The sequence below is a fragment of the Rhinolophus hipposideros genome (genome assembly GCF_964194185.1).
Source record: "Rhinolophus hipposideros genome assembly, chromosome: 19".
Lineage (NCBI taxonomy): Eukaryota > Metazoa > Chordata > Mammalia > Chiroptera > Rhinolophidae > Rhinolophus > Rhinolophus hipposideros.
In genome coordinates this window covers 48,202,468-48,228,359 of record NC_138065.1, presented here as the reverse complement: position 1 = coordinate 48,228,359, position 25,892 = coordinate 48,202,468, and the positions used below count along the sequence as shown (strand labels likewise).

The 25,892-nt window shown below is 42.3% G+C and overlaps 1 protein-coding gene across 1 annotated transcript in view; it reads right to left on the bottom strand.

Annotated features, from left to right (window-relative positions):
* Positions 1 to 3,441: 3,441 nt before the first annotated feature.
* Positions 3,442 to 25,892, bottom strand: part of SLC9C2 (solute carrier family 9 member C2 (putative)) — a gene marked incomplete at its 5' end in the record, with an annotated part of 57,536 nt that continues 35,085 nt past the window's right edge. The window contains 9 exons of the mRNA XM_081025687.1: positions 3,442 to 3,629; positions 6,488 to 6,572; positions 8,082 to 8,267; positions 11,573 to 11,704; positions 12,739 to 12,906; positions 15,898 to 15,996; positions 19,519 to 19,644; positions 22,096 to 22,244; positions 24,321 to 24,372. Of these exons, the coding sequence (XP_080881813.1) occupies positions 3,607 to 3,629; positions 6,488 to 6,572; positions 8,082 to 8,267; positions 11,573 to 11,704; positions 12,739 to 12,906; positions 15,898 to 15,996; positions 19,519 to 19,644; positions 22,096 to 22,244; positions 24,321 to 24,372 (1,020 nt within the window). The 3' untranslated portion in view covers positions 3,442 to 3,606. The remainder of the gene's footprint in view (positions 3,630 to 6,487; positions 6,573 to 8,081; positions 8,268 to 11,572; positions 11,705 to 12,738; positions 12,907 to 15,897; positions 15,997 to 19,518; positions 19,645 to 22,095; positions 22,245 to 24,320; positions 24,373 to 25,892) is intronic.

The following is a 25,892-nucleotide window of genomic DNA, read 5'->3' as shown; positions in this document are numbered from 1 at the left end:
AGGGTACCGTGCTGGAACAACAGCGACTCACAGTCAAGGTACTTACATATTCTCGATGGTGGCCGGTCAAGACACAGGAAGCAAACATCCACCAGTCCCACCACATGGTGGTATGTTCCCAAACAGTCAAGCATCCATTAAATCAGGGATAGAAGGCAATTCCCCATAGTCCACAGTCATTCGCCAGGGCTGTCCTGGGGGTGAGGGACGACCTTGACCTCACCCTCATCTCCCACGGAGGACTCGGCAAGCGTTTCCTCCTGGGACTACAAGTCCTGCATCCGGGCTGCCTCAGCAAGCACTTCCCAGCTCACAGGGCGGCAACAACCTTTGCTTTCTTTGGCCTCTGCTGGTTGGGGAACCGTCCACGTCTTTCCACCCCTCCATGGGGATCCAGCTCTCCGGCAGCTGCTCCTCCTGGTCTTCCTGAGACTGAGTGTTCATATGCACAAACTTCTCCACCGCTCTTCGGAGAGCTTTGGCCGGCACCGTACCCTGCTCGCTGCGCCATGTGTCATGCAGGGTGTCAGGCAGGGTCTCTAGTCCCACTCCCCACATAAGAATGCAGGATATGGTGAGGCCAAAAAGGAACACCCACGGAGCCACAGATAGGAGAGTCATACCACTATAGTCTCGCTGGCAGCTGGTTTGGAGACACAGGAAGCAGGAGCCACACGATCTGCAACCTGCCATCTGCTTTTGTACCAACCAACCAACCCCACTTGCTAGCTGCAATCCACTCTTGCTAACTCAGCCACCATCTTCTTGCTAGCCCCCATTTTCCTGCTAGCGTTGCCACAGCAGTTATATTAGTGGCCAAGGGTTCACTGGTTACAGCTGATGGCCAACTAGCCACAGCTGATGGCCATCCAATCACAGTTGATGTCCATTTACTACCCGAGCCAGCACCTTTCCACGTGAGGCAGAGAGCCTGGAAACTGCACTCCTGGCTCTGACCCAACAGTACATTTTTAATACACTTGGGCATGGAGAGTAGAGTTCCCCCATCAAGAGTTGTTGCTCTCAATTTTCATAAGAACAGAATAAATTGCATTATGCATCCAAAGATTTAGTGACCGAAAGTGAATTAATATATGACCATGGTGGCTATGGGAGAAGCAGAAGGAATTTGAGAGGCAGTCCATGTGACTTCTCAAAAAAATCATTAAATGCTTTGGCTAGAATAGTGTTCCAAGTTTAGCAAAGTGATAAACTCTGGTTCCTGTGTGGTCTTGCCCCACACCTGATATCACCTCCAGCCTCCACCCTAAGGACAGAAATGTGCATTGAGGAGAAGCTCAGAGAAAGTGTAAGCAGCCTAATGGCTGTGTTTAAATGATGCCAGTTTGGGTGTAGTGAGCTGGCATTAGTGATTTACTCCATTTGACCCCACCCCTTAGGGGCAATTCAAATTGAGGAAATAAAACTGATTCTAGCTTAAATGGTGCATTAACTGGTGAAAAGGTCATTACGACCTTTTCAGTGACTGGTCCTGAAATGGGCATGTGATTCAGTTCTTGGGAAGGAGACTTAAATAAGAGATCATTGGCGTTTCTAGAAGAATTCTTTCTTACTCTTAAAAGCAATTGGAAGCCATTTGTTTTGTCTTCTACTGAATATGAACAAGAAAACATGAAGCACTGGTTGCTGCTGGTAACAAGGAACCAGCCACAGAACAAGATTGCAAAGCTCAACACCAGAGTGGAGAGAAAGAAAACACCTGATCATCATCTTCACTGAGTCCCCAGACCACAAACCACCCTACCTCTGGACTTATACTATGTAAAACAATCAGGTTTCCGGATGGCCCGATGGCCCAGGTGGTTGGAGCGCCGGGCTCCTAATGCCAAAGGCCGTGGTTCGATTCCCACAGAGGGCCAGTGAGCTGCGCCCTCTACAGCTAAGGTTGTGAACAACGCTCTCCCTGGAGCTGGCCTGCGGAGAATTGCCCTGTGTGCTACCTTAAGTGCCCGCTGGCGTGTGTGTGTGTGTGTGTGTGTGTGTGTGTGTGTGTGTGTGTGTGGTCACAGTCGTTGTGTGTGGCTCCTCGCTCAGGAAGCTGTGTTCTACATAACTAAACTGAGAAATAATTAAAAAATGGGGATGTGGGTGGTCAATCTCCTTAGTGCCTTTCTGAATTGGGTTTTCTGGCACCTGAGGCCAAAGGCATCCTAACAAACATGCAGCATGGAAACATGCAGGATGGAGTGAAGTATTGCCCTCCAGCTGTTTCAAAAATATTTCAAAAATATAAGGTAAGGTAATGTCCCACCCTAAGTGTAGGACAGATAGGACAGACATCTCTGCTTCTTTATTCTCTACAAGTGATCTCAAGCTTCAATATGCATTAAATCACATGAGGAGCAAATCCAAAGGCAGAGCCCAGGGCCTACTTCCAGAGGCTGACTGTAGGTGGCCACTGAGTTCTTCATCTGCGACAATCCCAGGTGATGCCAGCAGACACTGCACCCAATATCCATTCCCCACTTTATGAAACAGAATGGATCAAGGCTGGCAAGGTGAGCCAAAAGGCATCTTAAGATGGTAGATGTGACAGCGCTGGCTGAGGGTGGGGTCGCTTCCTGAGTAAAAGGCAAAGCCTGGTAAAGGGAAAGGTCCTTACCCTACTGAAAAGCAAAGGGCAGCAGGCCTGGAGTTACCCTCCGAATCAAAGTTGCCAGCCAAGGAGAAAGACGCTACAAGGAGTCTGGGTCTGTGATCACTTCCTCAGCCTGCTGCACAGTCCTATTTCCACACACCTGGTTACGTCAGAAAAATGAAGCCCTATGTGATCATGCCTTGGGGGCCGGGTTTCGGTAACATTGGCCACACCCAATACTTGCTGACACACAAGTGTGCCGCAGGTCAAGCTGAGAAATACTGCCCTACTGTGCTAGGTCTCCAGAAGGTTCTTAATAGTTAGACTTGACTTTTTCTCTTGTGTTTCCTTCTATTCTTGCTTCTATTATGGTTTTCCTCAGCGAATCTTGTATTCTTTCAAAGTCTTGTTGAACAACGGATTCTAAAGAAACAGACCATAAAATTCGACTTTATTTGACTTAAAAATAAAAGGAAAAGTGGTATCAGACTGTACTGTGCAATGCAAAATTGTTCATTTCTCCTCAACTTAGCTTTCGGTAACTAAGATTATGGGAACACAGTTCCACTTTTCAACATTTACTAAATTGGGGAAAGTAGGGAATAACTTTAATCTGGAAAATGTCAGGGAGGCACTTCTTATGGCAATATCACAAATCAGAATTATCGATCCGAGGCTTCAGACAGTACCGTAGAATGCTGTGAATAACTTGTACTCTTTTTTAAGTTGATTTCAGCTAGATGTGGGGTTGCATTTGGTAGGCCATGAGTTTTGGGATCGCCTACCCTGAAGAATTTTTTTGACCATCTCAAATATACTGCAACTGCTTAAAATTAGACCTTTTGCAGCACCCCATCAATTGCTTATAAAGTAAATGCAGCAGTAAATTGTTCCAGCAACTTCTAAGTAAACTCTTTGCCAGGTAATCCTTCAGCACTTGAACCGTGGTATCGGCTGGGTCTTGAACCTGATTTAATGTATCATATTAGAGCCATCAGTGTCCCTTTCTAGAATGGAATCCGGTTTCCAACTATAAAAGAAAGTCAAAAGTAAAATATTAGACTATGAGCATTTCAGAAAAAAAACTAATTTAAGTACAACCAGAAAACATAGGAAAATGTTCCATTTGATTAACAGGAACATTGCCTCCAAAAGACCTTACATATTAAGGACTTTGAGTGATGCATTGTAAGTAAATAAGTGTGCATATCTACACCATGAAAGGACATCTTGTAAAGAGATACTACATTAATTCAATTAAAGTAGTTTCTCTCTTAAGGAAAAGAGAAATGTTAGGAGAGTTGAATTCCAGTTAACTTTGTGACTGACTTCAGGGTAACTGGAAACTTTTTTACAAAACAGAATGAGAAATTTTTATTAAATAACGGGGCCTGAAAAAAACAGTGACAAATAAGAAGCGAAATCCAATTACTTTGACTCCCGGTTAGGTTTTCTGTTTATAAAATAGGGTTTCTATAAGAAAGAGGAGAGGATGTCTCTAGGAAGGCTGCCTAAAAAGAACTAAGTGGCTTTGTTTAAAGGGAATGTTAACCATAAGTTTGGTCATGCCACTTTCCTATCCCCAACAAACACACTGCAAACCAGCATGACTATCATAAATGGCGGTGGCCTCAGGGTGGCTCTCTCCTTGGGGATGTGGAGGGCTGGAAGCTGCACTGTCACAGACCATGTGTTTAGAGGGCATGTTTATTCGGGGTGACTTGGCGGCTGGGGGAATGAGGGTGCTGGAGGCCCCTGCAGACCGTTCTTGGCACCATTCCTGGTACCTGGCCCACTTCTGCCTTTGCCCAGCACCCTATGACCCTGTCAGAGCTGCCATTTTGTCCGCTCAGCAGTGGGCTGGGGACCAAATGAGCTGTGAGGGGCCCTACCAGAGATCCCTTGAGTAAGGGGTCTTGCAGGCTACCTTCCTCCCCACCACACGTGCCTCTACTTCCTCCTGGCCCCATGTGACTAGCCCTCTCCCTCCCCAACTCCAGGCATGACTCCCAGCATGCCTCAGGCTTTTCTAAATTAGCCCTGATTGCTGAGGAAAGTAGGAAGAGGTGTCAGGGCAAAACCTAAGTGACTCCATAAGAAACTATTTTGAGGCCTCTTGTTTTAGCTTAAAAATTCATTGAAAATGTGTCAACCTAGTCCATAATGTTTGTTTTAATATGAAACATTTTAAATAACCTAACAGTTAAATGAGTTCACTTCTCCCTTGAAAAGATGTTCCAGTCAAATTGGTACCCTGGGAAGATGCCCAGGACCCACCCAGTGGCCCTACATGCCCCCAGCAGAGCACCCACACGTCCATGGAGCATGTGCACGCCAAAGTTCGGAGAAGCATCAGTGTTTGACGCTAATGTCCCTTCCCTTCCAAGTGGGCTTTTTACTTTCTTCTCTCAGGGAGGTTTGTTAATAGGCTCCCAAAAGTCCAAGACAAGGGCTGTGTCTTGTTTGTGAGAAACTCAAATGAGAACAGGCAGGTCACACACATGATTAAATAGTGGGCTGGACAGGGGCGTCTGGTTAGCTCAGTTGGTTAGAGCGCAGTGCTAACAACACCAAGGTTGCTGGTTCAAGGGAACAGCATGGAAAATGGGAGAGCATCTGCTTCCCCTGGAGGCCCTCGCTGACACTCAGCTCTGTCTGATTAGTGCCACATACAGGAAGGAGGACCGAGGGTTGGCCGACTTTCTGATTTTTTTCAAGAACAGCTCAAAATCTGGATTTTTTTTTTTTAATGTGAAATTTCTGGATATTTGTACTTGGCAACTAATTTAAAATTTTTAAAAGAAAACCTATATGTGGGCCAAATTCTGTGTACCGGCAGACCATGGGGAACACAGGCTGCCATGTTTCCCTCGGTCTCTCTGGAATCAGTCGAGGAAGGAGAGGAGGCCCAGGAACAATTGAGACCTGTGCCCTATTTCCCTTAAGATCTCTGAGTCGGCAGTCCTCGGGGCGCCCCGAAGCTTGCCATATACTCCTGTGTCCCATGTTCCACGAGTGCAAGGGAAGCAACAGAGTGACAGACCTGAAGAGACCAAAAGCTGGAGGAAAGGCCATCTCAGTGTTAGCCAGCTTGGACAGGAGACCCAGGAGCAGAGGGAGCTCCCCAAAATGAGGTACTGCATGTAACCCCAGAACAAGGCCTGGAAAGTGAGCCATATGAATGTCTGAGTTTGAACTCGCTTCTCGGGGAGAAGTGGAATCAGGTATTGAATGTCTGTCCCTTCTCCCCATGAGGACAGAAGCCTTGTTTGGCTCACTCACCAACCAGTGCTTGGGGTCGAATTTTATAAAAACTATGCAGATGAGAAATGAGATATAAACTACTAATAAAATGTCACTTGATGCACACAATTTGAAATCATGTACACTACCTTCCTCTGCCCCCAAATTAATAATGCATTAAGAATTGCATAATGTCTAAGCTAGCAGGTCACACAAATTGTAAACACTGGGGACCGTGCTAATTAGAGGAACAAATTGAGGATGATCGTTTTCAAGCTGGGGCACCTGTGTGGGTCTGCCCTCCCCATTCCCACTCTGCCCCCAGCAGTGCTATGTGGCTCCAGCTTACCAGGGCAGGGACAGAGTACAACATAGAAGCTGCCCACCCACTTACCACCCTCCCCCTGCCACCATCAGTGCAAAGTGTGAGGGAGGAACATGAGAGGAAGGAGCCACCTGGATTTCAGGGTCTGGACGTCTCTGACCTCCCAGAAGCAACGTGGTTGTCAGGGTGGGCCCAACAATGGGGACTGATGAGAAACCCACACACTAACCTCAAATCATTTTCTTACAGTTAAAAGAATTTTACACGTATCAGAATTCCTTCTCAATGGTTTTCCTACCACTACAGGGCTACCCACTTACCTATGATGCTGGGGTGGTTGTTATTTTTGGCAGGCTCAGAAGCTTGGACAACCAGCAGCTTGCTTAAATCTGAAGTTCCCTGAACCTAAAGGAGAAAAATCCAAAGCAGTCAAAAGAGGCTTCTTTGATCTCTTAGCTGGCTGCTTTCTAACCTTTCCAAAGGAATATAAGAAATAAGCCAAAACCTAGAAATAGGCCTCCAACCTAAGCTCTATCTTTCCCATTTCAAATCCTTTTCAACGTTGCTTCAAAAAGTCTTGGACCAGCACATTATCTCCTTTGCATATTTATAGACACCCGAAAGGAATATTGTCTACACCTGACTTATATAAATGGACTAATTCCCAGTTTAGAAACGGGATCCCCTCTGAATTACTTTTACTCCTACACTGACATCCTGGGATTCGGGCCCAGCCTTCCCACGTGACACGAGTCTTCTTAAAAGTTTTCACCCACAAAATCTGCCCTCCCAGAATGCAAGTAGCATACAAGAAACAACTGTAACTATCATTTCTAAATACGTCACATCATCTCATTTAATCCTCACAATAACCTTATGTGGTGACAGCTACTATTACCCTCATCATACCAATGAGGAGCCTGAGGGGCAGAAGGCAGCTTGCCTGCAAGCACACAGCTCACGGGCCCAGGGGTCAGGTTTTAAATCCAAATATACCCGACTCCAAACCCTGGTGTCTCAACAAACTAAACTGTGGGTGCTGTTCCTGTCATCCCCGGCCTCACCCCCACGCCTTCTTTCAAAGCTAAAGAGATTTTCATTTTCTATTAACAAACAAAAACATTTAGATTTACACAGCCTCTGAATTGTTGAGAAGTACAAAATTAGAATGTCATAAAAGGGGGAAATGCACTTTTTAGGAGGTTTACCAACTTCTCCAGGACATACATTTTCATTAAATGAATGAGCTTTCCCCTCTCCCAAAGGAGAGAAACTTACTACCAGATTAAAGAGATGTCAGCTCTTCTCACAGCCTCTTGGTCTCCCCCACTCCTGGGTTTCACCCTCCCATCCTCTGTGGTCCAATGACAGGTGACCTCCTAGGGACCTTGACCTCCGAGGCACTTTGCCTCTGCTCTTCCCATCCCCCATTACTTCCTAGGGGTTCACACTTCCTCCTTCCTTACATGGAATGATGAGGCCCAAGGCCCCCTCTCAAGTTGCACCCAGAGCCCCTAATGTGGCAAGAAAGTGACGTGGCCCCCACTCTGCTCCCTGATTATTAATCAGTGCATACCTGTACACTTCAGAACCACGTAACACACGGTATCATCACCTTGGTATGAAGTAGGAAAATCGCACCCCATTCTTCCCCTGGGGAGGCACAGCCCTACCCCTTGGCGAGCAGAGAGCAGGCCAATTCCAGACCCCGCCTGCCCCTCGGTCACACCTTGTGCAGGGCACAACTGCACAACAGTACACAGAAACCCTGGGCACATATGGATGGTTTTGTTAAGGGTGGGTGAGAAATGCAGGGTCTTTCCGGGTTGTTTCTCTTTGAGGTGGTCAGTTGGGTGGTCAGTCACTTTGGGGGCACCATGAATCGCAAATGACTTTAGAAATGATCCTCCTTACCTGCTCACAGGTTTTAGGTAAGATGCAAGGTGCAAAATATGGCACCTCTGTTCTCGTATCAATTACACTGCCGTACACAACAATAACGAATTTCATGGTTGTGTTATCGATAGTCATTTCATTGTAGCTAGACAAAGTCTCCACGTATGCCAGATTGAGCGCCACACACTTCTGAAACTTTAAGTCCTGCAATAAAATTACATTTATTTTCTCTAATTCATAGAAAATGACCTATAGCATCAAGAGGAGAGCAAATTCACTGATTTAGCGGAGTTCTTTGAGGGTGTCAAATGGCAAATAAATGGGCCCCGAAAACAACACACAGAATTTATGGAGAGTTCGAAATGGCCTCTGACGAGGCTCTGAACTCAGTTATGCTGTCTGTGCTTGGTGGCCCTGGATGTGGCTGCCCAGCCTGGGTTGTCAGCTGACGCGAGTGCTCCCTCAGCCATCGCAGGCTCAATGACGCATAGCTTTTACCTAGCAGTAAGCAACTGTCCCAACAGACAAGAGAACAAACAAAGCAAAAAGCCAAACAGAAACATCAGCGGGGTCCTGAGTCGGAGGCATACATCGAGGCTCAGAATCATGCGGGCTTTAGAGCTGGAAGGGAGCTGTTACGGGGTGAATGGTGTCCCCCCACAATTCCTATGCTGACGTTCTAACCCCCAGTCCCTCGGAATGTGACCTTCCTTGAAAATAGCGTTGTGAAAATACAATTGTTTCAGATGAGGTCACACTGGAGTAGGGTGGGCACCTCATCCAACATGACGGGTGTCCTCATAAAAAAGGGAAATTGAGACACAGACGAGATGAAGACAGTCATCTACAGGCCAAGGGGGGGAGGCTGGACCCGATTCTCCCCCACAGCCCTCTGGAGGAACCAACCCCTCCAACACATTAATTTCAGATTTCTAGCCTTGAGATCTGAGACAATGGATTTCTGTTGTTTAAGCCCCTCAGTTTGTAGTACTTTGTTATGGCAGCCTCAGCAAACTACTCTAGGAGCTTAGAGTCCATCCAATATTGGGATCTTCTGGAAAATGCCCTGACAGGGGCCATCAGCTCTCTCTGAACATCTCCTGCCACAGGAAGTGCATGGCCACATGACCCAGGTCGTGGACATTGGTCCTTGACAAGCAAATCTAATACTTAATTGCCGAGAGCATCAGCACAGCTGAGGCACCAGAGACACAAGAAAGTTAACAAGCATCTAGAATTTTGCAACCAGAAAAATCTAAAAAGAAGCTATTTTGGCTTTTCATGCATGTAACTTATGAGTTCAATGGCTTGGAGGAGGGGGTGCAGCATAATTTTATTAGTGTGTGTGGGGGGGGGAGTATCTCAAATGTCTTAACTGGCTAGTTCTTGAACAAAAAAGGACTAGAAGGAAATAAACCAGTGTTCAATAGAGATTCTCTGGGGAGTAAAATGGGGGTTGAAAGTTATTACTGTTTTCTTATGTTTTGTATCTGTATTTTCTAATTTACATAATGAATATGTGTTGTTTGTGAATTTAAGAAAACGCAAGGACATTCGCCTCATCATTGCATCAAGTCTCACTCTACACAGTCACAGTTGCCACCTGCTGGTCCTTAGTCTCCCTGGAGTTTCATCCTCGACCCTGAACTTGTCCTGCTTCTCAGGAACAGGCAAGGCCAAAGGGAAAGGGAAGAATCTAATCCTTTTCATCTTTCTGCTAGAATTTTTCTGAAAATTATAATTGCCACATAGTAAAAGAAACATGACTGCCTTAGTATGACGTGCTAAGTTTTTTGTGTGTGTTTTTTTTTAAGATCCAATGTTTTGGAAAGCAATGTTAGCTTCACAGAAAAATTGGAAAGAAAGTTCAGAGATGTCCCCTCTCCTTCCTGTCCCCACACATACACATCATTAGCAGCATCCCCACCGGAGGGCACATTGGTTACAATCAATGAACCTGCGTGGACACACCATAATCACCCAACGTCCACAGTTTACCTCAGGGCTCACTCTTGGGTTTGGGCAAATGTACGTGACATGTATCCACCATTGTAGTGTCATACTGAGTATTTTCACTGCCCTAAAAATCCTGTGTTCCACCTGTTTATTCCTTCTCACTCCACCTCTTAGCGACCACTGATCTTATTGTCTCCGTAGTTTTGCCTTTTCCAGAATGTCCTAGAGTTGGAATCATACAGTAAGTAGCCTTTACAGATTGGCTTCTTTCATTCTGTGATATGCATTTAAGGCTCCACCATGTCTTTCCATAGCTTACTAGCTCATTTCTCTTTAGTGCTGAATAACATTGCCTGGATGGACCACAGTTGATTTATCCATTCACCTACTGAATGAGTTTGAGTTACTTCCAAGTTTGGGCAATTACAAAGAAGGCTGCTATAAACAGCCATGTGCAGGATTTTGTGTTTTCAACTCCTCTGGGTAAATATCAAGGAGCACAACTGCTGGATTGAATGGTAAGAGTATGTTTCGTTTTGTAAAAAACCTCCAAGCTGTCTTCCAAAGTGGCTGCCCCCTTCTGCATTCCCACCAGCGATGAGTGAGAGTTCCTGTTGCTCCACGTTCTTGTCAGAACTTGGTGTTGTCAGTGTCTCGCTTTTGGCCTTTCTAATAATAACAGGTGTGCAGCGGTATCTCACTGTTATTTTAATTTGCAATTCCCTGATGACATATGATGTGGAGCAGCTTCTCATATGTTTATTTGCGACTTGCATACCTTCTATAGTGAGGTGTCTGTTAAGATAGATGTTAGGCCCATTTTTCAATTGGGTTGTTTGTTTTCTTCTTGAGTGTGAAGCCTTCTTTGTGTATTTTAGATAACAGTCCTTCCTCAGATGTATTTCCTGCAAATATTCTCTCCCAGTCTGTGGCTTGTCTTCTCCTTCTCCTGAGACATGCTAATTTTGAAATCCAACATGTATATCCATTTTCTTAATTCAGTGAATATTGTTGAACCTCAGGTCTGTCACTTTCCCAGTTCCTGACTCATAGTCAGGGCTCAAATAAATATTAAATCGAATACAAATATGGGATGGAAACTTGTACAGTCTAAGAACAGACTTGAATCACTGCTTTCTGGAGAGAAAGTTCACAGAAGAGACTCAGTTAACTCAGTAAAGATTTTGAAAAAGCAGGAGATTTATATTAATGTGGGAAGGCAGAGTAGAATACAATAAGCACCAGCTGAGTGTTCATTAACTCATTGTAATCAATGCTATGCTTGGTAATTGGGGATCTATCTATTTAATAGTTTCTGAATCTACTTTATTTATTTGTTAAGGGATGACTGCAGGTAGTCTGGGAAAATCGGCTGTAGTAAGAGGATTGACAAACTGTAGGAAGTCAGGATAAGAGAGTGGTAAAATTCTAGAATCTCATTTTAGAAGATTGGGTACAACTTTCCTTTCTATCTTTGTCACAAAAATATGAAGTGCATTTTGTAAAAAATACAGTAAATAAAAGTTCACTAATATTTGAATCATGTAACTTACCTCATTAACGAGAGCTGATTCAAAATACTGGTAGGCAGTTCTGAGAGCAAGCTTTAGCCATATTTTATATTCCAGGGATGGCCAGAAGACATCAAAGCCTTCATATAAATCCTCCAAGGAGATAAAGCAGGCCTGAAATCACAAGGTATCATGCAGCAAACTTGATTCAGAACTAAACTACAAGGCTGTCAGAAAACAAGATGCCTGTAGATTTAATTTTCATCAAACCTCTTAGAAAAACTGACTGTAAAGTCTAATATAATTATGATACTGTGCCATTTAAAGCATTGTATTGTTGGAGAAGTAGTCGCTATGTGTAAGACAATACAATTTTCAGTCCAATTAAAGCGATAGACTTACGAAGAGGCCAGGAAAATCCATACGAGTCAATAGCTATGATAAAGCATATGGCTCATGAACCCAGGACGTAGGAACTAAGCCACATAAAGTTATCTATTTTTACTGACACAGTAGGTAAAGTGGGGCTCATGTACAGTATTTGTTTCCAGAGGCAACCTGCTTGCCTGAATGAAGACTGCGTTTTTAGAATTCAAACTAAATGAACTGCAGTGAATTAAACTCAAGCCTTGCGACTGAATTCATATGTCTTCTGTCCTCTTCCAGAAACGAAATGCTATGAAACTGATAAAGTGACATCCCCTCTGTTCCACACACGACTACGACTAGTCCCTGCTCTCTTGCATCTAAAAGTCTCAAAAGCTGGAGAATTCTTTGTAAGAAGGAACAGTGGCTTATTTCTATTGGGATCCCCCATAGCTGGTGGAATACCATGCCACTTACTTGTTGAAATGAAAATGAAAAGTGGAAGAAAGGGAGTTTAAAAACAAGTATTCTTTAAAAACACTGCTCTTGTAATGGTGACCATTTATAGGGCGACTATACATGCCAGGCACTGTCCATAGGTATTTTCCTAATCTTCACAACATCAAAAGTTAGATATTCTCTCTTTTCAGATTAAAACTATCTTGCTGCTGATCCCGCACCAAGGATGTGAGACACTAAATCTGCCCTCTCGGCTGGTGGGGTGACTAAATTAGAGATCAGAATCCAGAGGGAATCCAGAAGAAGAAAACATGCTGGCATTCCTTCTTTACTGAGGGAGCGTTAACTAATAACCCACAATACAGAGGGAACCAGTTTCTTACCTGTAAAATGGTTTCACAGGTGGCGGTGTATTCATTTTCACGTTTAAGCAGACAGCTCAACTCTCCAATTATGTCCCCACAAGTATAGTAGTCTGTAAAGTTGGTAATGGATTCTTTGTCAGACCTAAGGTTGCTGTCTATCCCAAAGGTAGGAGATGAACCGTGTACCTGCAAAGGGACAAATGTGTGCAAAGGGAAATCCACAATTAAAACCCTTGACTAGACCAGAGGAGTTTCCACACTTTCTTGCAATTATTACAATGGAAAGAAAAGATTCATTATGCATCCATTCAGGTGTAAATTAGACTTCACAAAAATCATGGTTTCTCTCACATTTCAACTCTCCAAGGCAAGGAACGTTTCCAATCTTCAGCTTTAGAGATGGCCCCTAGTTACAGCTTTCTACTTATACCTTCCTTATAAAAAAATCCCACCAAAAGTAGTAATTATAATCTGCCACTAAGATAATCCTCCTCTCTGAGTCTATTAGATATTCTCATCATAACAGGCCTCGGGTGAAAAATAAAACAAAAAACTTTTGCTTACATGGAGGCATAAATCAGACATCATGAATTAATACGCTTCCAAACCAAGCCATGATTTCAGTAAAAGCCTTGTCTCCCTTTAAGACACTTAAGACACTTAAGAACAGTTACCATGAGACAGCAACAGAAAAAGTTTTTAGGGTGAACCCATGATGGTTGAGTTCCTTCAGGAACAGAACTGGTTAGACATGGATGGGGGAAGAAAAAAGGTATCAGGAAGATGCAAGAATCAACCAGAAGGATTGCAGAATTTTCCAGAAAGTTTAGCTGTAAACCTCAAAGAGGAAAGCTATTGTTCAAGACACAGGAAACAGAACAAAGGGTCACTGAAGAAGTTGCTGTGAAAAGTGCTCCTTCTCCTGGTGATTACTATTCAATCTTTTAGAGGCATTCATGCTTCAAAAGGACTTGGACATTTTTAAATTTAATTTTGAAGGCAGTTCAAAGGCCCTTTGGGCGATAAAGAAGGTCTCTGCTTTTTATTAACCAAGTTAAGAAGACAGCATCTGTGGCAGGCAGAATTCTAAAGAATGCTTTCCAAGATTCCTATCTCTTTGTTATTCAAACAGACACTAATCTAAGTACTGCTGTGAAGGGATTTTGCAGATGGAATTAAGGTCACGAGGCAGCTAATCTTAAAGAGATGATTCTGGATTATCCTGGGGAGCCCAGTGTAATCACATGAGCCCTCAATAGTAGAAAAGGAAGCAGAGTCAGTTAGAAAGCCGCCATATTGTAAGGACTGAATGTGCCTTGGCTCTGAGATGTAAGTGCTAGCATACAATGACCAAAGAGGACCTCCAGGAGCTAAAAATGGGTCCCAAGTGACGTCTGTCCTAGAGCTGGAAGGAACCGGATTCTAACAACAACTTCAGTGAGCGTGGAAATGGTTTCCATCCCCACAGTTTCCAGCAGGGAACACTGCCCTATTGATACTTTGATTTTTGGCCTTGTAAGACTCAAATAGAGAAACTAGCTAAATCCATAGGACTGCTGAACTACAGAGTGTGAGATGATAAATCTCAGCTGCTAAATTTGTGGTGATTTGCCATGGCATTTATAGAACAGTAATATAACACTTTCAGCTGAAATATCACTGGACTTAGGTTTTAAGAAGCCTTCGTAGTCCAGTCTTCGCAGGAAAATTCTCCAAAGGAACCCATATGTGGCCGCTTTCAAGCATTTGATTTGACATCCATAATAAATACTGGTAGTGGTATATTTTTGTTATGAATCTAATGGGAACACAGCACAATGGCTCAGCACATGGATTCTAATGGAAGCAGCATGAAATAATGGTTAAGAACATGGATGCTGGAGTGAGATTCCGTGGGTTCAAAGCCTTCCTTGACCTCTTCCTATGTGCCCTAGCAGGACAAGTGAACTGATTTCTCTGTGCATCAATTTTCTCAGGTGCACAATAAGGTTGTTATAAGGATTAAATGTCATAACATGTTGCCATTCTTGGCCACCCTTTTAAAAATTACGACCAAACTCTCCATGTCTCCATCACCTCTAACATACTATCTATTTAACTGATTTATTTTGTTCATTGTCCCATCTCCTTCTATGCCTCTACCAGAAAGTAAACTGTAAGAAAGCAGGGATTTTTGTCTGTTTTGTCAATTCTGTGCTTCCATTGAACAGTGCCTGCTGCACAGTAGTAAAATTACTTGTTGAACGAATAGATGAAAAGTACCAGACACTTAATAAGTGCGGTACATGTGTTAGAGCAGTGTATGTTTATTATAATAGTTTCTTTCCATAATCAATTTTGGTGTTTTTAAGGTCTGAAATACTCATTCCAAAATACAGAAAGCCAAATATGTTATTTGCATTAGAACAAGGGTTTGTCACTTGTAACCGTCATCGAGGATCTGGGAATTATTTGGGTCAGATCTGGGGCTCACCCATGTATTCAGCTACCGTGTTTCCCCGAAAATAAGACCTAGCCAGACAATGAGCTCTAATGCATCTTTTGGAGCAAAACTTAATATAAGACCCGGTCTTATTTTACTCAGTCTTATTTTACTATAATATAAGACTGGGTAATATAATATAATATAATATAATATAATATAATATAATATAATATAATATAATATAATATAATATAATATACCAGGTCTTATATTAATTTTTGCTCCAAAAGATGCATTAGAGCTGATTGTCCGGCTAGGTCTTAATTTCAGGGAAACACGGTATCAGTCAGATTAAAAGTTGTATTTTTGATTCTTATCCTATTCGACCTCTGAGAGGATGTGAATTGTGGTCTGTTCTCTCATTCTTGACTCTCATTTTCTTTTAGTGAGTGACTCAGCCACTCCAAGTACTGGGTTCCTTAATCGAACATCATGGAAAAGACTGCTTCCTCCCAGGGTTTCTGTGAGGGCTAAGTAATGACTCTGAATGCGTTTTGTAAAATGGAAAGGACCTTTCAGACATTAGGTATTATCATCACCTCTCTTCAGTAGTGTTCACTCTGACAGAAATGGTTTCATTTGGAAAAGAGATTATGTTAAAAATTGGAAACTTTTTTGTTTCCTAAATTTCTCCTATGTTACAGTCACGTATTTCAAAATACATTTTCAGTAAAGAATAAATAGTTTCTTACAATTGCCATTCCTGAAATAATTAAGTAGATTCCTTGCGGCATTTCACCTTCTTTACAAATGATTTCTCCATAGTCAAAATAGGCAAGTTTAGCTCTTTGCTGAAAGAAGAAAAAAAGATAGGGAAAGAAAAGTCAACATAAAAGCATCATTGTCTACTTTTCTAAATAGAAATAAGATTTAAAGGGAAAATGGCTTTCAGGTAGCATAAAAACACAAACTATATTCTGAGGTTTGCTAATGAATTACCTCATTAACCTTTAGAAAGGAAGGGACAAGCAAGCAAACTGTAGGCTTCATGATTTGTACCCAGTGACTGACAGAAACACCCGATAAATGATAGGTTGGGAGGATGTTTACAATAAACTCTGATAATTCTGACAAAAGAGACAGAGACGGGATGTTCTGGAAAGATCCAGAAAGGCCACAGGACTGTGTCTTGGGTGTCAAGGGAAGACTTTACAGAGGAAAGAACGGCTCGGTTGAGACCGGAAGGAAGAGTAACCGACAGCCAAAGTATGATGAGCTGATGTGGCTGTGAGGAGGAGGAGGAAAGCTGATGGGCCCAGGCCATAGAGAGTAGTCTGGAAAAGCGATCTCAAAGATAACACGAAGAAAACACTACTATGGAATAAGGGGAACCAGATATTCACAGCTCGATAGAACCCCACTATGATTGCTCTTTCTAGAAAATAAGAAAAATGTCCTTATCATGGGCAGACAGATGCTTTAGATATCTACATGCCTGGATCACAAGGTATACTACAACCAAATGTGTGACAAAGTAACTGCCGTTCTTGGTCACAGTTTTCCTAATTCTAAACATCTAACAGGTTTTAACAGGTTGACGGAAGAGTTGTAAACCTTATCATTTATACAATAGCCTTTTAATACTAACACCACACACTGGTGGTCCATGGGTCACATCCAATCCACAGACATATTTCGTTTGACCTGCACAATATTTTTAAATTTTTGAATTGGTTGCCAAATGTTAAACATTTGCAAATTTCACATAAATATTCAGATTTATGCCTTCTCTTAAAAAAAAAAATCTGGGGGCCGGCCTGGTGGCTCAGGCGGTTAGAGCTCCATGCTCCTAATTCCGAAGGCTGCCAGTTCGATTCCCACATGGGCCAGTGGGCTCTCAACCACAAGGTTGCCAGTTCAATTCCTCAAGTCCCTCAAGGGATGGTGGACTGTGCCCCTTGCAACTAAGATTGAACATGGCACCTTGAGCTGAGCTGCCACTGAGCTCCCGGATAGCTCAGTTGGTTGGAGTGCATCCTCTCAACCACAAGGTTGCCGGTTCAACTCCCACAAGGGATAGTGGGCTGAGCCCCCTGCAACTAGCAACAGCAACTGGACCTGGAGCTGAGCTGCGCCCTCCACAACTAAGATTGAAAGGACAACAACTTGAAGCTGAACGGCACCCTCCACAACTAAGATTGCAAGGACAACAACTTGACTTGGAAAAAGTCCTGGAAGTACACACTGTTCCCCAATAAAGTCCTGTTCCCCTTGCCAAATAAAAAAAAAAAAATCTGACCTCTACATTATTAAATCTAATAGTCAATTTTCAGTCTTCATCTTACGTGATCTCTCAGCCTCATTTCACTTAGTTGATCACTTTCTCCTTTTTGAAACACTTTCTTTACTTGGCTTCTGGAACATCACTCTTAGTGTTCCCCCTACCTGAAGGGGTTATTCCTCAATCCTTTTTTCCCCAATTTCATTGAGATATCGTCGACACACAGCAGCGTATAAGTTTAAGGTGTACAGCGTAATGACTCGACACATATTGCAAAATGGTCATACCAATTAGTTTAGTTAACATCTCTCACATCATGCAGTTACAAAAGTTTCTTTTCCTTGTAATAGGAAATTTTAGGATCAACTCTCTTAGCAACTTTCACATATGCCATATAGCAGTGTTAACTATTCTGCATTACATCCCCAGTACTTATGTATCTTCTGACTTGAAACTCTGTACCTTTTGTCCACCTTCCTCCAATTCCCCTGGCCTCCACCCCACCCTCCATCCCCTGTGGTAACCATAGATCTGATTTCCTTTTCTATCCTCAATTCTTTCTGCTAATTCTTCCCCATCTCTAAATGTTGGATAGCCCAAGACTCAATTTTTGGATGTCCATGATAATTCCTTGTTATCTCATCAAGTCTCAAGACCTTAAATATTATGTTTAGGCTGACAACTCCAAAATGTCTATTTTCAGTTTGGCCTTCCACCTGAGTTCCAGTCATATACCCACCTGCCTACTCAACATCTCCACTTGGATATCTAATAGCTTATTCAAATTTAAAGTCTTCAAAATCAAACCCTTGCCTGGCCATATAAAAATCTTGTCTTCCTTATCTAAGCAAATGGTAACTCCATTCTATTTTCAGACTAAAATTCTAGAAGTCATGCTTTCTCTAACACCCACTCCATCAGCTCTCTCTCCAAAACATCGGAAGAGTCTAACCCCTTCTCACCACTTTCACTAGTCCAAGCCACCATTATCTCTTGCCTCCCTTATTATAATCGCCTTCTAACTGGTCTCCCTGACTTGCCTTTCCCCCTTACAGCCTATTCTCAACACAGCAGCAGGGGGTCATTTTTAAATGTAAGTGACATCATGTCACTTCTCCATTCCAAAACTTCTAGTGAGTTTCTATTGAATCCAAGAAGTAGCCAAAGTCTTACAATAGCCTACAAAATTTACAAACTGAGGCTCTCTACAACTGATCCCACTTCATCTCCTTCCTCCATCACTTTTCCTATCACAGGGACCTCTGTAATGTCCCTTGAACATACCAAGCGTATGCCACCTCGGGGATTGCACCTGCCTGGAACGTTTTACCAGCTATCTCTATGGCCTTCTTTCAGATTGTTTTTCAAATGTCATCTTGAAGAGCAGCCTTCCCTGACCACTTCATATAGAAGAGCTGCCTAACCATACTCCCTTTCTCACCTGTTCTCCATAGCACTCATCACCATCTGACAGGCTATCTATCTATGTGTTGGCATACTTATGGCAATAAGTATCCGTCCATATAATATAAAGTCGACAAAAACATATCACTGCCATATCCCCACACCTAGAATGGTCTCTGGCATGTAGAGGATATTCAATAAATATTTGTTGAAAAAGCCCAAATTCCTACAGCAGCACTCAGACAAAGCATGAATTCTTGAATGTGCCACTGTCCTCACGGTTCCCTATTACACTACACCCGCCTAGTTTCACTTCTATATTATCTGCTCAGCCTGTATAGTAATTTAAATATGAGACGCTTGCTCTAAAAAAAAGTCTGTTCTAGAGTGTGCACCTATCTGGAAATCCAGAACTCGACAGCATAAAGTACGATGGGACTAATTGGTAAAATCAGGTAACACAGATAGCTCATCCTAAGCAGACAAGCCATTGTGAAAAACTATCTCTGCTCTTTAGACTCAAAATAAACTCTACTCATCTGGGTTTTGCTGGGCCTCTGTTTTGACTTACCCTTTACTGACCATTACAGGATTCTTGCTTTGGATATGTTTTCTTGTTAGTCTTGCATTAGGGAGTGGAAAATAATTATCATCAAACCTGAGCCAGAAGAGAAGACAGAAACTTTACCTTGAAGAACTCAATGAGAACATCTTTATTTTGCAGCCAAACAATATTATGAAGATATTTGTCAAGAGTAGGAGGTGGGATTTCCATTGGAAATTTATTCAGTGCTTTAATTTTTGCCAGAAGTACCTAAAAACAATCAAAATAATAGTGATCAGCCTGTAACAAAAAAGGAACATTAGGTAAAATCTAAGGAAATCTAAATGAACTGCTGTGTACAGATTTAACCTTGATTGCTGACTCTGAGCTTCTCTCACCTAATTTAAATTATACTCTAAGTTTTTTTGTCCCTATTCTCCTCTTATCACTATTTTCACTGATATATCTCACATTCAATTTATCATCTTTATAATCCAGTTAACACTTATATTCCACTGTCATGCAGGGACTCTGGTCCTGCTCCCCGCATAAGAACATAGGATATGGTGAGGCCAAAAAGGAACAACACAGAGCCATCGATAGGGGAGTTATACTGCTATATTCTCACTGGCAGCTGGGTTGGAGATACAGGCAGAAAGAACTACATGATCCACAATCCACCGTCCTCTTCTCTGCCAACCAACCCACTCCTTGCTAACTGCAATCCGCCATCCGCTTTCGGCAACCAACCTGCTGGCTCCAATCCGAGCTTGCTAGCTCAGCCACAGTAGTTATATCAGTGTCCAATGGCTAACTGGTTAAAGCTGATGGCCAACTAGTTACAGTTGATAGGCATCTACTACCCGATCCAGTGCTTTTCCACCTGAGGCTGAGAGCCTGGAAACTGCTTTCTGGGACTCTGTCCCCACAACTACTCTGCTTTAATCTCAAATTATCTAAAATTCACAGTATGATTTAATGCCATGTTCTCTCAAATTTTTTTTCATGCTTATGATGGACTTCCCTAAACCCTTCTAATTTTGGAGGATATAATTTCAGTTTTGTTGTCTCTAAAAAGCCTTCTCTGGCTTCTCCCACCAGGCAAGAGATAATCATTTATCTGCCTCATCTCCATGCCATTTCCTACAGGTATGCCTTATGGAACGCATTACCTTGTAGTATCATTATTTTCTTATGTGTCTCACCCTCCATATTATGTGATATTTGTTGATTGGATGAATAAATGACTAAATGAAAGAATGAGAAAGAGCTCATGGACTTGGACTCAATGTTGTATTCATTAATTAGCCTCGTCTCGAGTCCACACCACATAGTAAATGTCCCACATATATTTTCTTAAATTGAATAGATTTACCTAGCTCTTTATGACCTACAATTATATCTCTTTGGCTAACAATTAATTAATAGGCATTCAATTAGTAACTGTTGAATGACTGTTTACCCATTACCTTTCTAAACAACCTATAGGAAAAACATAAGTCTCTCTCCTCATAGGGGCTATTATGTAAATATTTATTTTAATGAATGGGCATCCAGCATTCAATTGAATCTTATAGAGCCTTCAAAGTGATAAATGAAAAAAAAATACAAAAATACAAAACACAATGTGTTTAGCTTGAAGAATGCTCTAAAGTAGCCCTTCTCTTCCCTCTCACACACACAAAGGAGAAATCACATTACCCATTTAGTCCTCTGCCATGATGTTATAGAGACCATAGATAGAGCCATAAAGGGGCAAGCTGGCTTGTCCCATACCCACTTCCCTTCTGGGGCCATCGAGGAGGGACTATATCCAGCGCATGGTGGTCTGTGGCTGGGAGTGGCTGGTATGTGGCCTGGATGTGACATCCAGGAGCAGCTTAACAGTGGGGAAAACTTCCATTGTTGTGCTTTATGCTAAGAAGCAGATAGACCCTTATATAAGATGGAAAGAACATTCTTGGTTGCACAAACACACAGTCTAGATGGTAAATGTGATCGAGTGCTAGGATTAAACATTAAACATTTTTTTCTTCTGGCTTATGTTCCTAATTCTTTTCTTTTTTTGAAAATACATTTATAACTTTTCAAAAGTCCGTTGAGTAGCTGACTGATTAGGGTGTCTTCCCTGCTCCTCTCTTCTCGGAAATGCCTACACCCTTTTTCACCCCCCCTCCCACACACACACTGGTCCCCTCCCTACCATGTTAACATCATATGACTCCCACCTCCCTTGACACAGCTGTTGGGACCTAGCAGAATATTCTACGAGTCGATAGAGAAGCAAAAAAAAAAAATCTAGTGAGTTTGTAGAGAGAGCCAAAAGAAGATGGCACAGAAGGCAAGCCTGATAAGAACTAGAGAATCTGGAAAAAACCTGGGTCCTTGTTCAAGTGCCCCCCCCCGCCCCTGCCCAGCCCTGGCCACGTGGTCTGGGGACCATGGGTTCTGTAAGGTACTCTGTGTCCATATAATAAATCCCTCAAGCCCTTTTCTCTGCTAAATCTAGACCAGGCAAGTTTCTGTTACGAACCAAGAATGGAGTTTTGACATGGAGGACACCGCGTAGCATTGACAAAGGCTATAGGCAAACTAGACTTGACACTGAGGTTAATCACTCATTGTCCCATCTTCTCCATTCATTATACTTTGTCACAGTAACAGTGCAGGCTGAGGGGCCAGGCTGGTGGAATCGAGCAACATGGGAAATTGCTTTGTTACCTTATTTATCTCGATGCCCTCATGGTTATCAATAATGCCTCTTGACCAAAGGAAGGTGAGGTTTTTCAGAGCTTTAGCAATCACATTCTGGATTGCCTGCTTGGTCTTCAAGGCAATGAGAACATTGCGACCCTCATGCTCGATGAGTCCTGGACAAACAAAGCTATCAGCAAGCAAACAACACAATAACCACAACAATAACAAATATTTGTATAATACTTTGTAATTTCCAAAGCAGTTACGCAATATCCTTTGGTTTCCGTTTCATCCGGAACTTGTGAGGCCAGTAGGACCAGTTCTTTTTATCTCCATCTTATGGATAAGAAAGGTGAAACCTGGCTTCCCCCACCAGCGAGGAGAGAGTCACTCTCTCTGCCATGTTTCCATGCCACTCCTACCTAGTGTCTCCATTACGGAACTCATTACCCAGCAGTATCATTAGTTTTACTTGTCTCATCGTCCATATTATACAATTTCCTTGTCTCATCGTCCATATTATACAATGTTTGTTGCGTAGATGAAGCAATGACTTAATGAAAGAGCCCCCGGACTTTGGCTGGTGGGTCTGAGATCAAATCCCATATTTTTTCCTCCTTCATGAATATGAGCGATCACGGACGGGACTGAAAGTCAAGGCTAAAACTGCATCTGCTTCGTCTTTGTAATCCCAACATGGAGTACAGTGCCTTGCATCTGGAAGGGATTCGGTCTTTCTTTTTTTTTTGAATTGAAATGAGATGACCAGTACAAGGTAGGTGGCCATAATCAAGAGCATAGACGGCAGTGTCAGACACACCTGGCCTTGAGATCTGTCTGGCTCACCACTTACTAGCCATACGACCTCAGGCGAGTTCAACTTTCTAAACTTCAGCTTCCTCATTTATAAATGAAGATGATACTAGTATACGTCTCATCGAGTAATGATAAGCATTAAGTGAGATAATGTACAGAAAGCTGTTAACACAGTTCCCGACATAATCAGTATTCAGTATTCGGGTACAGTAACCACATGGGAAGAGGCACTCCCTTTTAGAGGGCTGAATCAAGAAAACTTTGTAATATTCCATACTAATCTGAGGTCATGTAAGCCAGCAGCTCCTAAGGCCCTAATCTTTAAAAGCACAGAAATCAAAATCTGCCTGTATGTGAATGACAACAATGGATCCTGGGTTTTCTGAGACAGTGCCAAAATATTCTGACCAATTGTCTCCAAAGTTAAAATTTCATTCATTAGACCGTGTTCTTTCTATTTTGATTTGGAAAGTATGATCCTCATAAATCCATGTGGCATCTTATAATGTGATTATGAATGCAAAGTGGCTTTTCTTCGTTTCGTTTATAATAATTTCCATTGGATTAAGGGTCCACAATATGCCAGGCCCTCTACCGGACACTTTTGACACACTGAAAGCCTGGCCCACAACCGCCTCAGGAGGCAAGCAGACCCAACAAGCGTTGTATAAAACCCTAGGGCTCGTGCAGTGTGCTCAAACTCAAGCAGAGTGACTGCAGATGCTCAAGAAATGACATCCCTTTGCAAACAAAGTAAAATAAAATGAAACGAAAAGCATCCTTTGGGAATCTTCGCATATCTTTTTCTTACAGCCTTAAGGAATGTGATCCTGCCACCTTAATGCACTTTCCACACTCATTCTTTTCTCTGTGATCCCACAGAAATAATAGAACTTTCTGCAGTTATCGACTGATTTCCTCATATCCTCCTCAAGGCTTGTGCATACCTATCCCGTTACATGTATTCAATAAAATACTTGTTGGGTAAGTAAATGAATGGATGAATAATTGAATGAAAGCATGAACTTGTCTTCACATGTGGTTAAATGATAATATGGTGGGTCTTAGAGCAAATTAAGCCTGAAACATCGACAGAGGCAAAAATGACAAAACTGAAACTGTCCTAACTTCGGGCACAGCATGAGAAGGCAGGGTTCTTTGGGACAGACAATAATGCTGGGGAAAAGAGAAGGCAGCAGAAGAGGAAGACCAAATAAATATGAGATGGATTGACTCCATTAAAAAAAAGTCCTAGGCATGAGTCCAGACGAGTTGAGCAGGGCTGCTGAGGATGGGACATTGTAGATGTCACTCATTCATAGGGTCACCAGGAGTCGAAGCTGACTCAACAGCACGTACACACACACACACACACACACACACACACACACACACGGTGTGACTTCAGGAAACCAGATACTCCAGTGACCTACCTAGTTCTTTGACAGCATCTCGTTTATTGATTTCCAAGATTTTATACAATTTCTGTGAGAAGTTAAGAAAAACAGTTTATTATACCAAGTGCACTTCTGTCTTTGAAATCTGAGGGAAAAATAAGTACAGTAGTAAAAATTTCACTTCATTTGTGATTTGCGGAAATATTTGGTTCAATTCTCCCCTCTGTGTCCATTGTGCTGTGTTCCCCAGGCTCTTACTCATGTTACAATGAATGTTGTACAATCAATAGCTCACGTAACGACTGTGCCTAGGACTTCTCAGAAAATAATGTGTGCGCTCCACTGCGCACCAGGGACAATTCTCATAGACGGTGTCAGTTAGTTCACGTTTCCTACTGATACTCCTGAAACAACTGAAGAAACAGCTCCATTTCAGGCTCTTCATGGGGCTTATTCTCTCCTTTTGAGTCTTTCAGGAGCCAACAGCCCTGGAACCAAATAATGACAGATCCCTAGGACTGTTAGGTACAGGGGATTGAAATTCTGCACCCATATAATGGCATAGCGTAGTGCTATGTACAAGAAACAACTGGTTTATTATCTATAGTTTAAGTCGTTTCTGGTTTAGAAAAATCACATGTAAGAAATCCTTCATTTTGCGTATCAGAGCTCATTTATTAAATTATTTCTTCTCACTCGGTAACATTGAATCAATATCAGGAAGGTGTCAGATGATTAGACTGCACACAGCACCCACATACCGTGGTCCAATCCTGCTTGCCTAGCTGCATAAATAGCAGCTAGGCCCCTTCGTACCAAACTGGACCCATAGCAAACTCTGTAAAACTGCACAAGAGAGCGTAGGAACTAATTTCTGCCTACGAAGGGAATAGTATAATCGTGAAAGCCTGGACATATACGTGACTTTTCTAAAGATGAGCTGCCACCAGCCAGTTTCGTGAACCATGTCACTTTCAGAATAAACACAAGTTTGATATCTAAACACATTTCAAAAAGCCACTTAAATCTTTATTGAAGTCTCCTCTAAAAAGGCCAAAGGGGAATATGTTTCGCTTCTTACACTTCGAGACAACTGCCCCCAAATCTCTATGCTGGCTCCTAAACTTCTCAAAACACATTCTTAATTGCCCCCACTGGCTCTTGTTTTTCTTTTCTTCCTGTTTCTGAAATCTTTTCTCCTATAAATAGCTCGATGTTCTTTCTAATATAGATCAATCTAGAATTTCCATAGTTGTTTTAATTTCCTTCTCCAATATTCAAAGCAAATCAGCAGGATAGAATTCTCTTGCACATTAATATTTGACCCAATGATCAACACTTCTTTGATAAATCTAGATAACATTTCTCTAGCCTATCTTCAAAGATATAATAAAAGGTGTCAGATACCTTCCTAAAATTCAGCTATACTCTTTCTAGAGTGGTCCCTGATTATAAGAGAAAATATTAAATGCTAAAGACATTTAACAATATGTCTTTTTATGTCTTTTAGAAATTAAGAGATTCAGATAGGTATCTTCACAGCTTCTGTATCTTTCCTGAATTTAATAAGGAAAGAGCATCCCTTTCTTGGCTGAGGGCCCGAGGTAC